The sequence below is a fragment of the Calonectris borealis genome, chromosome 3 (genome assembly GCF_964195595.1).
Source record: "Calonectris borealis chromosome 3, bCalBor7.hap1.2, whole genome shotgun sequence".
Taxonomy (NCBI): Eukaryota; Metazoa; Chordata; class Aves; order Procellariiformes; family Procellariidae; genus Calonectris; species Calonectris borealis.
Window position 1 is genome coordinate 72,416,955 of NC_134314.1, and position 15,411 is coordinate 72,432,365.

At 38.2% G+C, this 15,411-nt stretch overlaps 1 protein-coding gene across 2 annotated transcripts; it reads right to left on the reverse strand.

Moving 5' to 3' along the window:
* Positions 1-5,175: 5,175 nt before the first annotated feature.
* Positions 5,176-15,379, reverse strand: DCPH1 (damage control phosphatase 1). 2 transcript variants are annotated; one of them, XM_075146153.1, is made up of 5 exons: positions 15,305-15,379; positions 14,198-14,303; positions 13,412-13,653; positions 11,711-11,876; positions 5,176-10,789 (listed from the first exon to the last, which is right to left on the reverse strand). In XM_075146153.1, the coding sequence occupies exons 1-5, from the start codon at positions 15,352-15,354 to the stop codon at positions 10,022-10,024; spliced, it is 1,332 nt and encodes a 443-aa protein (XP_075002254.1). In that variant the 5' UTR covers positions 15,355-15,379; the 3' UTR covers positions 5,176-10,021. The 2 variants fall into 2 exon arrangements, with proteins under 2 accessions (XP_075002254.1, XP_075002255.1); XM_075146154.1 differs by having other exon boundaries at positions 13,412-13,698; positions 15,305-15,371.
* Positions 15,380-15,411: the final 32 nt, after the last annotated feature.

Below are 15,411 nucleotides of genomic sequence, written 5' to 3' on the forward strand. Positions count from 1 at the left end.
ACATGGATAGGATGTTCTCAGCCTTTCTGAGCAGAATCTCTTGAATGTATGTACCTAATAAGGTCACTCTAATTTTTAAAACAGAAAATAATAACAAAAAAATTACTACAATCTTTTACTTCTGTGAAAGAGCTCAGTGTTGAGGAAAGACGCTAAAACTGATCTGGGATACGAAACCCCAATTCCAGTAGCCAGTACACTCAAAAATCTAACAATTGAGATATTTAGGCACCTGCAGGACTATCTGCTCCTAATTGAATTTTCTGTAAGTAAATGAGAATAATTTGAAAGCTAAAAGTCACGTGACGATGTGGATAGCTTGCCCCTCACTCCATGAAAGATACATCCTTTGTATCTTGTGGGTTATAGATGGATGGAGAGCAATTGTTCCGAGTACCTCAACGGTTCCATGTTTCTGGACACTTGAACCAGAGATTCCCTAGCAAGTGACAAAAATTAGCTTAGATTGCCTTTCGAAGTGCTTAGTATGCCACAGCTAAAATGACATTTCTGTATCAATATCTGCATTTTGCTAGCGAATCAGTCTGCAGACTTCTGGGAACTTAATAAAAGGAAAACTGAAATAAGTAACATGAAATAAGAGCCCCACTTAAAAAAAAAAAAAAGAAAAGGGAAAAAAAAGCAGCTTACTGGGGCCTGCAGGAACACTGCAAGAGTAATATGTACAGATGCACAGACATTGTAATAGACAGACCTGATCTAGGAAAGAGGTCCCTAAAACACTGTTTCTTCAAGAAAGAATTCACAAAGTCCTCAGGGCCAAACCCATTCTTAAGAATGGAACTATTAACTCCTTAATGAAAGGTGAGATCTTACTTTTATTATTTGAATTGCTTTTAAATATTTTCATTAATTAAAAAAAAATCAAAAGCACTATGAAAAAAATGCATCTTTTAGCATTCTATTTTTAAACCGATTTCAAAAGAACCAAGTGCAATCATAGTATTTAAGCATGCAGACATATACTACTTCAACAATTTTTTTTCCCCAAGTCCTTAACAAATCTCAAGCAAATCTGACAGAGGCTAAGTCAGAATGATGCTTGATTTCTTGCAAATATTGTGAAACACAGAAGCACAGAATGAACACTGAGATGTCCCAACTGTATGGAAAGCCTACAGTACACTTCTGTGTATTATTACAACCTGTACTGAAGTTTTTTTGTTGGTTTGGGGTTGTTTTTTGGGGTTTTTTGGTTTGTTTTTTTGTTTGTTTTTTTTTTCCCCCCAAATGCCCATCAGGAAGTGAGGCAAATTACCAGGTCTTCAGGTACCCACGGGACAGAATCTAGGGGGAAAAGAAAGTTTTGCTTCATTAATTCTACTGTTCACAGATCTTGTAATTTAAATACATCATAACAATTGCTTAAAAGACTGAATCAAAACATTTAATATTAGTTTTGAAAACAAAATCTCTTTTTTTGCTAACACTATAAAAAAAGCTTTGTTATTAACCTCAAGCTATCGACTAACACCATATTGAGAAGGTGAAGTATTTGTGTTTTATCATGCACACGAATTCCAAATGATTTCCTGAATGCACACACACATTTCAGACACTCATAGGTAGGAAAGTATTGTACGCTAGCAACATTAAAAAAGAAGATTAAATGTATTTCTCCAAAAGAGATTCAGGGAAATTTAGTCCACAGGACTCCATTATCTACAAATTTAGCTAGAATAACTAAACCAGCCACATTTTTACAAATACTTGGCATGAAAGTCATGGGCATGACTTGCCAAGGTTCTCATTTGCTTGCCTTCCAAAAGGTATCAACTCCAAAAGCACAGTACATCCAACACCAAGCTGCGCTCCTCCTCCGCCCCCTCAAATCACTAGTATCACATCCTGTAGTAGAGAAAGTTTTCTTGAGGACTACCTTACCCTCAGCTTACCTACTTCAAAAAACAAGGAGGAAATCAAGACAGGACTTATTCCCATTCCTTTTTTGTCATCTGACACAGAAGTCTGGCTCATGACCAGTGGCAGACAATTTGATGTAGAGATCCTAAACATATGCTTGAAAATACAACTTCAGTCAACAAAGGAAGATACTGCCTCCCTGGAGGTAATTTCATAACAGACTTCAAGGTGGAAAAGGTATTAAGGCAATTATGTTATCAGGAAAAAATAGGCTCGTACAGGAAAGTGGAGAGACAATATCACTAACTAATATGATTAAGATGTAAGTTGTGTGTATGTAAATTGTGTCTGATATCAGTTACTACTGTAAATCTGATAGTGGACAAGCTTAAGAAGGATTAACTAGTCTAAGTCTAGCTGTTCCTCTGCCTAACCAAAACAGGAGTCTTTTTTTTTTTTTCCCAAAAAACATTGAGTTTAATGCTATCTTCACCCCATGTGAATTTGCACAGCTCAGCTAAACTGATGGAAACATCTTGTGGGGTTGGTAAATCTTCTGAAGGAAGTAAGCCAGCTGGTTTTACAACCCTGGACTCCCCACTGGGACAAAGCGAGGTGGTGAAAATGCAATATGCATATGGGGGAACTAATCAGACTTGGGAAAGAAGTGAGATTTTAACACAGATTCTGTTTAAGCATGATTCTCTCCTTTGCCCCATATTTCAGGTTTGAGCAAGCCATTTCCCAGAACCGTCAGAGAAAAAGAAATCACTTCTGGAGAGGTTTTCCTGAAGATCTCCTACGTGGCCATAAAACAATTTAACCTGCCCATGAGCAGATATTAAGTATCTTTGGGTGACAAAACAGTAACCAAATATTTTTGTGATAGCATTACTAGATGCCGCCTTATCTTGTAAGGGCAGAATAACCATGGACCGAAAACAAAAAGTTAATTCTGAAACACAAGGCCAACAGCAATAATGAAAATGCAAAGCTTCACGGTGTAACAACCTCTGTACTTACACTTCCCAAAGAATATATTCTGAAGTTTTGGAAATTTGAACTTTTTTACTTGTAAATTCAAGCATTATACCCAAAATACAAACTATGTTTTAGTGAGGGAGAAACAAGAGGAGTATTAAGATAATGTCCAGGTAAGCAAATGTTTGGTAAAAAATACTTTATGCACAGACTAACATATCTCTATCTATATATGCACGGAGATATAGGAGAGAGAGGACACAGAGTAAAACACTTTGCACAGCTGCTTTCCAGCTCAGGACTTCAGCAGTAAGTGCACAATGTTAAATGAAAGCAAAGGCAAAAAATTCCATTAAATGATACTTGCAGCTATCGTAACACAAGTATGGTAAAAGAAAAAAAAAAGTCAGGTCAATTTGTAAGAAATTATTTTCTTTGAAAATCTAAGAGTTTCTTCTTTGAAAGTTGCTGCTGACATACTAGGTCATTTTCAGTTTGGGGAACTTGAACCGATACAAAGTCTTTGAAAGTTTAAACTCAATTCATGCAGTTATTTTGGAAAGTCTCTGCATGTGGAACTTAGGTTTCCACATATGTATGGAAACTCCTTGATTTGCACTGGGCAACTAGCTCCTGCTAATGCTCCATCACGATCCAGAAAAGTAGCAGCAAAACGTCTAAGGGCCAAATCTAACGCCACTGATGCAGTCAAAGCTGCGTATCCAACACATCCCAAAGGCATTCAAGTGTAGCTCTAATTCGGGATTGCTTGAAATAAAGAACACAGCCAATTACAGAGAAATGGGGATATTTTTTGTTCACGTAAATATACTAGAGCCCTCGCAGCAAGTTGTAGGCCCTTCTCCGCCTGGAGGAATTTGAACATTTTCTGTCTCCTAATTCCCTAACCTTAGGCCGTGGGCACATAGGGTTGAAATAGGGCCGTTACACAGATAACACAGGAGTCACTGGACAGACAGAAGAGCAGGTGAAGGGATCCTTCAGCCAGCTTGAGGGAGCACTCCTGGACCTTAACCCTTTTTCCAGAATTGTTTTGTGTTTTACAGACACGGACCCTAGACCCAAGTAACAAGTATGTATGCGTATAAGCCATCTAGGACCAGAGCCCAGTACATTTCTGTATCTATGACAGCTAAGACATTTTCTTGGGAAGTGGGAGATAAGAGCTGAAACCTATTCCAGCCATGAATGGCTGTTACAAGCCAGTTCTCAGTTTTGCGAACAACCTTTCTATACACACCACCACTGAAGGAAAGCATGCATTTACCAGTTTGCAGATCCTTCTCTGCTGCGTTATTTTAATATACACAAGCATTTTAGAGATTGAGCCTTGCTCAACTATTTCAACCCTGTGTGATTAGCTCTGGCACAGTATTCTGTATGTTAACAGGTAAGGGGGCAGAAAGCCTTTCTCTGCAGGTGAGAGTCCGGAGATGTTCCTGCCTTGTACCAGCGTTAAGCAGCACTGCACTGAATACACAGAGTTTCCATACAGCCATTTCCATACACGGAAAAGGAGGCCTGGATGCCTTCTGCCTCTACCCCATCATCCATTTGCCTAGGTGTCAGGCATAGCGTCTCCACATTTGGTAACAACCAAGTCCTCCTTTAAAATTAATCCCTGAGCGAAATAACACAACTGCAGGCAAAACTCAGTGTGAACTGCACACTGAAAGATGCAACTATCTGTCTCATCAGGCCCTTTATCAATTATAGCCACTTAGAAAGCATCAGCCTTATCATGATAGTATGACAGTAATCAATTAGTTAACATTAAGAAAGCAAACAAAAAAGCCCATAATATATACCTTGACATATCTTACCTTTGTCTGCTCAGCTCTTCATCTTTTACTTCATTAAAGACTCAGAAGTAGTAAGTGGAATCCCAGGAAAGATAAAAGAAATTCCTACAAGCATGAAAATTTTTCTTCACAGGGAGTTTGAAAGACTATGATTATTTAGCTTACTGAAAAAAGCTTTACTTGATAAAACAAAAGCAGCGTACAAGTACTGAATATGTTTATTCATTGTATATGATCATAATATGACATTTTATATTTCTTTCCCAGTGGAAACAAAGCCAAATGAGCCAAACCTCAAAAAGAAGTGTAAATAAAAACCCTTCTTACAATGTATCTGCAGAATTCACAACGGTAAAGCTGAGACAGAATGTGGATTAATTCATCTATATAAATTTATTTAAGTGGCCTTTTTATTTCCAGGGCTGATAGAAATATATCTGTATCAGCTAGAATAAAAATTCACAGAAGTTTTGAAAACCTGTTGGGGGGGGGGGGGAGGTGGAACACCAAAACACCACCACCAAGAAAACCTAAACAGTCCACAGTACGGAAATTTTTTTCCCCACATGCTTTCTGCCACTGCCATATTAGAAAGAAATAAAAGGACCATTTTAACCGGCACATTTTCACAGTTTTATTTTAAAACCCTTAGGTGAGTCTTAGGTGATTTTGAACTTACATTTTTGTTTTAAATAAAAATCATCCCAAACTTTTGCTCTGTAATTTTGGGTAAACAGAAGGCTTGTAAGCAAACCATTTAATGAAAAAAACTTCACAGTTCTGTACAAAATTCCGTTCTGGAATTTATATTTTAGATATGATTTAGGTTTTTTTAGATTAAAAACATTTCATGTGGTAATTTTCATGCAATAGAGTGAACATTTTTCCTATGCTGTCTGACAGAGTACAGGAGATAAATATGCTTCACATGGAACAAGTAGTTAAGTAGTTCAACCATCAATGCAAATACACTATGAACTTTAAAGGAACTATTTCAACAGCAATAGTTAGGGTTTAGGGACATCAGTAAGGTGTGTAAAACAAAGCTATTTGGAAATATTTTAGTTACAGCAAGTGTAACACTAAAATATTTCCATTTTTGTTGAGAACACATGGTGCACCTATCAGTTTGGGAGGTGATCCTGATAATGACACCATGAACCTTAATAAGTAATTACCAGATATATGTTAAGAGATTCTCAATGCTTTTTAAGGTTTTGAAATCTGAACAAGAATATTGGTAGAGTAACAAGGTAGAAACTTCCCTAATACTGCCCTGTCTTGATAAAGAGGAACATTTTATGACACCCATCTCTTGCATCTGTATCTTTCAAAACCTCATTGGATAAATATGCTTTACAGGTTTTTGTACAAAATGTGTTTCAGAGAAAAAAGCTTCAGGAACAAAGACCTGAATTATTTTAAGTTGGCTTTCTCAGCCACTGAAATAGTATAATGATGTTTGACTTTTGCACAAAGTTATATAATTTATTTCAATATTCTTGCAACAGTTTCCAGTCATACAATCAACTCATTTTCCACATCCATGTATTTTAAGAAGCCTTATATACATACAGAATTATTGTATATATCTTATCTAATGAATTATCAAGTATTCAGACAGATGTGAGTACTGGCTTTCACAGTGCCTGTGACATTACTTTTCCTCCTGTTTCATCACAAATGAAAATCGTTGCTATCAAAACCTGATTTATAAATAAAGTTGCTCAAAAGGTAGAATAAAAAAAAAAGTCAAAAGACGTTGGTCTGTTGTGGTCCTCAGAATTAGTGAAAATGCCCTTGGTTTTGCTATAAATATTCAAATGGCACATGAAATGAAAATCTCAATAATTTGGGTATACAAATCAGTAACTCTCAAGTTATGCTGTACAAGCATTTTGGGCAATCAGTTGTAACACAGATGTAGAGAAGCAACTTTCTTGAATACTCAAGAAAAAAAATTACGCTGTATTATAGCATATGCTATTGTTATAACATATGCTTTATGTTGTGTAACAGTAAATTCCACCTAAGTGCAGTAGGCACATGCCGCCATTTTATGAAGCTATATTACACAATTAACACTGAGTATCGACAAAAGCATTTCCTATTTTCAACTACACTGTAGCTAACCCAACAGCAGAGCACAGTGCCTCATCAGAATTCTGTATCCACTACTTCTTTGTGGCATGGGAGAATATAACACTGGCATTACAGCACCAATTATTTTTTTTTCCATAGAATCAATCCAAATTTTACAAAAATAGAGCCAACTAACAAACAGAAAAGTATGCTGCATATTCAGTTCTGTCTATAGATAGCACTTTGCAGTTACAGCTATAGAAGTCAAGCAATTAAGTATTTGGAAGTTACGGCTGTGCATTCCTCACCTAACTATGTAGTCACACTGTGACTTCTCTTTGTGAGGGGCAAAAGATTAAAAGTGCTCACTTAATAAACTGGAGAATAGAACTAATTTAATTTTTTTTTTCCCAGCATGACATCATGTCTTAAATTAGCATTTGAATGCTAATGTAAGAATTACATGTTTTACGGTACTCATGAAATCACTACCCTACTTCCTCACAAACATCTCCAACGAGATGATTCAGTAATATTGAGCGAATACGGCTGCATCTCCTAAGTGTTTTAGCATTTTGTAGGATTCTATTTATCATAACTTCAGAATATTAATTTTCACTGATCTGCATTGTGAGTTCCCAGAAGTAACAGCTTGAAAGCAACCTGGGCACAGAGAGACAGATTAACAACCAGTGAAAAATGGAACCAAGTTTCTCAACGTGTGTAAGGATTGTGTAAGTGGCAAACTTATTCTTCAAGGGTGGCCTCAACAGTGAAACAATCCTCTCTTCTTGTCCATTACACACTTTTAAACCTCTCCAGCAAATTAAGTCAGCACCTTCCAAACAATCTGTCCACAGGCAAAGCAGATTTCTTCCCCTAATCATTTTGTCTCTCTGAACAAGGCAGGAAGTTTTCATTGCACATATTCCACAACTTCCATCCCTCTGTTCTTGGCCCAAAGTTGTTGCTTCAAAGTGCATTTGAAACAAGTTAACAGCATTTTCACAGATGAGAAACTGAGGCTCCAGTGCCCAGATTCATCATGTCATTTATGTATTTGATCAAAGCACCAAAGCTGGAGTCCCCCTGAGCTCTCTCCAGTCAAAGAGACCTTCGGCAGTCTGACCTTTAGTTCTCTTGTCTGGATTTCTAATTTATGCAGTTTAATCAGGTGCCTAAAGGATAAGCATGAATTCATCCTTTAGGAGTACTAAGCCAGAGATACAAAGGAGATGAGAACACTAAATCCAGGTCTCAAAAGTAGAACCCTACCTACAATATCACATTGCCTCCTGAAATTCCTAGCATCTTAGTTTTTGAATACTTGACCTTTCAACTTTAAAATATTAATATACTTTCAGATGTAAGAAGAACACAAACACAATCAATCAAAGTCATCAGCAGTTGGAGCGTATTTATCCACTGTATAGGTCTTTACTGTATGAACACAATAAGCAGCAGCTGATTCTCTCCACTTCAGAAGACATGCTTTGCCAGTGATTTCACTGACCAGAAGGGGAATCCAGCTTCATTTTCAAAGCCTGAAATAGGTACAAAATACTGCCCCATCTTCCCCCTCCCGCTTCTTTAGGCCTGCCAAAGCTTACCCGTGTCCTAGGTTAACCGTAAGCGCAAAAGTCTTTCTAAATCCACTTTCTACCACACAGTCATTCTAATTCCCTTGCTGTAGCACCACTTCCAGAATTTACGCAAAGAAGGCCACTTCTGTGCCCTCCTTTTCACTGTGTAAGATGTACGTAAAATGGAAAAGGAATTTCCTCTACTCTCTACTCTTGCTCACCATAACATAGCCACCTTGGCTACCAGGGCCAAGTTCACCTCATTTTAGCAGCTCTAGACAAGAGCATAACCCAGTCAGACTCTTATGGGTAATTCTGCCACCATTTTCTAACAAACCTGTGATTATCACTGGCATTACATCAGTCCCCTATCAAAGGCCCTATTTCAAACCATAGAAATACTTTAAGACTTGACAGAACTGTTTTTAATTTTTTCTTTATAAATGGATAATGCATTTCCACTTTCATTTCACTTAACTCTGAAAAACCACTAAAATATCCCTAAATTTTCTCCAAAATTCTGAGTAATTTGAGACCAAGGTAGAAGAGAAGAAATGGGCATCTAACAACTCCAATGAGCAGCAATCTGTATGGCATATGGCATATGCTTCTCGAGCATATACTTCTCAGTGCAACTGGGGTTGTATTTCCCCCATGAACATTATGGCATCCTTCGTAAAAAAACAAATACATTTGACAAAGAAAGAGAATTATCACAATGGAAAGAGGCAGCAGTGCTTGATCCACAAACACCGCTGACAGACCACCTTTAACTCAAATCTATATTAAATCTAAAATCCAATTAATGTAACTTGTTGGGTTGGTTGGTTGGTTTGGTTTGGGGGTTTTTTGTGTGCTTTTTTTCGGTAGCAGTTCTTAGATAAACAATATTTTCCATATTCTTAAAATGAGATTGTCCTTTCTCCCACTAATCTTCCTACCAGATGGGACAACTCCCCTCCTACAGGCAAACTGGCTAGCAACATCCACTTGTATTTTAAAATTTAATTTTAAAATTCTAAATTAATATTTACAAGGTATCACCCAAGAACTCTTCTCTTAATGTACAGCGAACTATACTCAAAACATCGAAAGTTACTTGTCCATGGACACAAGAAGCCCGTAAAAAACAATTTATGTAATAAAGTCTCGGTAGAAGTCAACTCACTTTTCAACAGCTTTAAAATATGATCCTGCAATGGATTGCAAAGAATCTATCTGGAATTAATTTGTCCATTCTCTAAAATATTAACTTGCATGCAATGCATGGCACGTGGAGCACAAATTATCCTGAAATAAGTACATACACACTTATGTGGGATTGACGAAATGGTTTCTGATGCAGATTTTTCACTTGTTAGCCATAAACTCTCATACCCACTGATGAAGGAAAAAAGCATTATGGACAACTAGATGTTCATCTTAAACATCTGCTGACATTGGACATGAGGAAAACAAAATATATTGAAATGCAGATTGATTTATGTGTACAAAGACAGTTTGTAAACTTTTGCACAACATTGAAGTCTTTTGTGGAACAAAAACAACAAACCACTTGGAAGGCAGAAGTGCAACAAAAAAGAATCTTTGCTGAAGCCAAGCATGGAGCAGAGAAAGTAGTTAAAACTCAGGCTGAATCTCTCTTTCAGAGTATTAGGAACCATTTAACTAGAGAGCAGTATCAAACTGAACCACCCCGTATTTTCCATTTACCATCCATTCAGGTTCAGAAGCCTGAATTTGTTCACCTTGTCCAGGTTTTAGGCCAACCTGAGTGTCAGATTTCAGTGTTCTCAAACTACAGAGGGGCGCAGGACGAAACTTGTTCAAGGCTTGATGAAATGGAACAGTATATTCCCATTTTCTATCTCCTGTTAATTTTCTATAGTTTAGATCACCTTTGAAAAGAAGCAAGTTTGACTTCTGTAGATCGGCATACAAGTCAGGAGCAACTTCAGCCATACTGGAAAAGTCATGTGGCAAAGTCCAAAACATGTGATCACGGTAAACCCAAACTCCCTTTTTCAAATTGCCCTCCCAGTTTATCCCACATCTAGACATCCACATATGATTAGCTGACTGCAGTTGTTTAATAGTCCAGTTAAAATCATGCTTTGTGGTATCTGACACATACCATGGAATACTTTTTCCATGAAAATGGACTTCATCAGCTAGCTTTGACGATACCAGGAAGTCAGCCAACACAAGATCACTTACAAGTTCAAATCCAGCATTATCCAGGATTATGTCAACCCTAACATTACTTTTTTCTGTATTTCTTTTTTTGGCATTTACAAGTAGTGACCAAAGTTTTTCCGTATCATTCACTAAGATGTAAGGTATCATGTTTTCCAGGGACTGTAAAGGACTAGATTTCTGAGAGCTGTCTTCACCAGCTGAAAAAGAAAGGTCACACTTATTGCCCCACAATGACACCTAGAAGGAGGAAAAAACAAAAACATTTGCTAAGTCTCACTGTACTTACATTCTGAACTTCACACACACTAAAGATTTTGTTTGTTTGTTTTTATTTTAGGGACATGAAGGCTCTACCTCCACATTTTCCTCCAAGCTTTAATAAAATCCAACTTCTTGTACAGAAATCTTTATATAAAGAAGAAACCAAACAATGCTCTGTATTTATGCAAGCATCAGAAGTGACAAAGATGGAAGATTTAGATAAATGTAAATACACTGATCACAAAGCTTAAACCACAAATATTCTCCATATTGTAGTTCCAGAAAATATCATTGGGAACACAGAAAAAGGAGTAATAAAAGCAGGTTTATTTTTTATTACATGCAGCCAAGTAAGAACTAATGAGATCTTTATAAAGATTCATCAAATACTTGGTGTGCACTGTTGCCAGCTAATGGACTTATTTGCAATCGTATGATATTTTGTATTCTACCCAAAGGCATTATTTTCCAAGAATAATGCAGTTATAAAGCTTTTAAACCACTTCTAACTTTTTTTCTAAAGAAGTCTAAAAATTTTTAGAGTGTCAATAAAATGAACTGTTTTAAAATTTTATAGTTAAATAACAAAAAGCCAAGTCTGGAACTTGACTTAAAATTAGAGATACTGGTTTTGAGGGAGAATAAGCTGGGTTTTCAAATACACAATGAAGACCAGCAGTATAATGAAAAATGTCACATTTAATACAAATAATAAAATTTAAATATTTCCCGAGTAGCAGCAATACAGTATGGCTGTCAGGATTTCATTGCATTTTTACAAACAGAAGAGCTATATTTTAATTTCCATATGAAGTTCAGATTCTTTATAACATCAAGTTTTTGTTTGTTACATAAGAGAGATATTTTAAATTCTTATGTTAAGCACTACTAGTTTACCTGCAATAGCTTAAAAAGTTCCTCCTGAAGTTGCTTTTCGTTTAGATCCTTGACGTTTTTTAGAAGTTCCTGAAAGTAAGTGCATAAGGCAATAACAGCCTCTTGGGATTCAAAGAAATTTTGTGCCTTTCCCTCCTTAAATACGTCAAAGTTGTCAATAGGTGGGCTAAAAGGAGAACAAATATATTTAACATACTTGCCACATTTTCCACGACAGCACATGAAACACATCTGAAAGTGCAAGCTCGAAGCTCAGCTTTTTTAGGCCATACTACTGGCCCTAGTTAGATTTTCCACTTCTAATTTGTCATACTAGATTTTCACACATCTCAATAACACCCTGATATCATATCTCACTGAAACAGACAGAATAGAAGACATCTTATATTTCTAGCAATATATTCTGAAAATGAACAAGCGTTCAGTCACAATTCTGGGAACTGCACATACAGTGACAATTTTGAACTCCAGCCTTCAGACACAGAGAATTAAAACTGTAACATACAAGGAACTAATGTAGTGAATTGCTGGCCCAATTTCAAGCATGATTGTGTGCACTGAAGTGCACTTCCCATACCGAAGTCTCTTACAGTGATATGAAGTTATTCCTATGAAAGTTTTTAACTAGGACATTAGAAAATCAATATGACAAAGATGACAGAACAATTAAGTTCTTGTATTATATAAGAAATATAGACTCATCTGTTATGAGACGTATTTGCACGTACACCTTTTGACAAATGATTGAACTTCCATCCAAGCATATGCTTAAGAGCAGCTAAATAATGGAGATCAAGAAACTTAAAGCTTACTAATGAAAAGTATCTGCTCAGGTTTTTTTAAGTGCAATCCAGCAGATCCAGCTCATATTTGAAGTTTTTGCAACGAGAGTTCAAATTACACAATATACCAGTAGAAACAGAGTCCCATTACTGTGGTTGCATCTCTGTAACACTAAGGGCAAATCCAGTATGCATGGAGCTTTCAATTTTCTTTGGCAGCAGCAGGAACTTAAACTGCTCATTCCTACCCCATTACATTGTGCTGGCACCTCTCCACAGTACCAGCACAACAAGTTTTTCCTGCCAAGTTATTTTTAACCAGGATCAGCTCCCAAAGTTCGGTGCAACACATGGTCTGCAAACACCACTGTAACTAAGACGACTGTGTAGAATGAACAACAGGGGCTGCTTAAGCTGGGTCTACTGCTATGAGAAACAGTTCTCAAATGGTAACTTCAGATTTCAAGCAGCAGAACAAGTCAGAATGCCCAACGGATTAGTGGCTCTTGCATTCTGTGTTTTAGGCTAACATATGTCTTAAGAGATAATTCTAGGCTAACAAACCTTTCAAAAATGCTAAATAACTTTCATATTTCAATGCACATTAGTCTGCAAGAAGGTCAAGCTATACAGTCAAGCTCAAGAGTTTTAGTGTAGACCAAGTCACAGAAACCGAAGCGTAAAAAAAAAAACTTAATAAGCTTCAAATTCTGCTGCATAGAAGAATAAAAAGTATTAATTTTAAATCTGAGGTGTGAGACAAGGGAAAAGGAATATGGTAAAAGCTTAAGATTTTCCTTTGTCTTACTCCCCAGCTTAAGATTTTCCTTTATCTTACTGCGTTATTCCTTTCTCCTAAAATAAAAATGGGAAAGAATAATGTTTTGCAGAGTAATATACCAACCTAGTAAATACTTACTTCTGTGCTAACGCTGCATGAATTCTTCGATACATATAACACTCTACATATAACCAAGGGGACTGAAACCAACTTGGTTCTCCACTTCCGTTTGTTAAATTTCGTTGGTAGTCTAGGTATTGGTTCCACAGTGCAGCATCAGGCAGCTCATCTTCTAAAGGGGTCACTGGTTTGTCTGTTTGCAGTTCATTCCGCAGTTTGGAGAGGAAAGAGATAGCTCTCTTCTCTGCTTCAACACCCTTCTGAAATAAGTGGAGAACAAAAGTTCCTATTCTGAACATTTATTCCTGTAGAGACACAGATCAATTTTTCATGAAAGATACAAGAGATAAGTTTTGCCAAATACGAGTCCCCAACAAATCAGAGATTGATTCAACCAAACACATTTTGGTGAATGAAGCTCATTTTACACCGAACATCCTAAAACGAATCGCGCGTGGGACTTTTTTTCAGATTGAACTTTTTGCATATTAAAGGGGAACGGAGTTTTAAAACATTGCCACGTTCAGAAGATGCTACAGTCCATTAAACGCTGCATCAACTCAAAAGCCTGAGAAAGTGAAGCAGCCGCAGGACAGAGAGATCAGAAAAAGGTTAGACAGAAAAGCGAGTTACAAAATTAATGAAAAATAGCTACAAGAAAGACATGATAAAGAAAAAAAACGACAAAAACATTAAGACAGACAAGTAATGACTGTAGTAAAAAACTAGAAAGAACAAGACAGAGAAGGGGTCTCAAGGGTTAGGGGGAAAAAAATCTCAGGCAAAAAGAGACCTTAGTCTTACCTCACCATGTTCTTCAAAAAATTCATTTTTATGTCGATGCAGAGTATCAATAACTCTTGTGAGGATCTGGGGCAGTCTGTCTTTAATTGTAAAATATGCAAAGGATCTAAAAAGGAGAGGATCAAAATTTTATTATTGAGAGGAAATGATGAAATATTTTCTATTTTTTAAAATAAATGCAAGGTGATAAAAGTAAGTTTATGGGCCTTTAAAGCAGTGGACACCAATAAAAAACAAACAAACAAATCTCAAATTGCTCAGGTTCTTAGGTCTACTTTTGAAGACAACCGTCAGTCTTTTCAGGGAAGAAAATGCTAAGTGACCGTCCCTGCCAAAAGAGCAAAAATTGCAGTTAATTCTAGGCTAAAATGCATTCTGTAATTGCTAGTTACCCAGATATAAGGTCAAGGAAATTTAAAATTAAAAGCATAGAGGTTTGTTTAAAGTTTGAGCGTATCTTGTATCAACAAGAAAATCCACACTATGTGCTCTCCACTATATACTTGATTTACATTTTCCCCAAATGCTGTTTCTATACAAGAAGGACAACGAGTAAAATGTGACCAGCACTGCAGAGACCCTGAACCCAGCTTGCAGAATAACTTTTACTTGAAGATTTCTACCCCGTGAGCTGGAGCCCTAGTCTCAGGGACTCAGCACTGAACAGTTACCCATTACTGAACAGTGAACCCAAAGAAACCTCGGAAAGATCGAAACACGTCCCAAGGCCTAGCCCGCTCAGCACCAGGCAGGCACAACCGCAGCGCTGCGCAGGGGCGAGGCGAGGAAACGCCGGCCCGAAGAGGCGCCCGCCCCTGCAGCTGCGGCAGGCGGGCGGCCGGCAGCACAGCGCCCACAGCGCCGCCTCCCGGCGACGCGGCCCCCGGCCGAGCGGGCCAGTCCACGGCGCGACGCTGGCGCTGCACGAGTAGGCCGAGAGCCGGCCCCCGGCCCGGCCCCGCCCGGCGCCCACCGCTAGGCCGGAGGCCCCGGCCGAGGGGCCCGGCGCCCGAAAGCAGCCGCTCCCCGGCAGGGGGGCACCCGCCGGTCCCTCAGCTCCCCCCTGTCCCCCCGCTGCAGTAGCCAGCGCGCCAGGCCGTGACGGACCCCTTAAACCTGCCCGAGAGGGAGACCGGTAGCGCCGTTGACGCCGCCATCTTGCCCCGCCCCCGCCAGCCGGCGGCCCGCCCCCCGGAAGTGGGGCGAGGCAGCCG

Coding starts and splice junctions, on each gene's coding strand:
- DCPH1 (XM_075146153.1), bottom strand. CDS start 15,354: ATGGCGGCGTCAACGGCGCTACCGGTCTCCCTCTCGGGCAGGTTTAAG. Junction 13,654..14,197: donor TTTTTGAAGAACATGGTGAG/GTAAGACTAAGG, acceptor CACTTATTTCAG/AAGGGTGTTGAAGCAGAGAA. Junction 10,790..11,710: donor AACTTTTTAAGCTATTGCAG/GTAAACTAGTAG, acceptor TCCTCCTTCTAG/GTGTCATTGTGGGGCAATAA.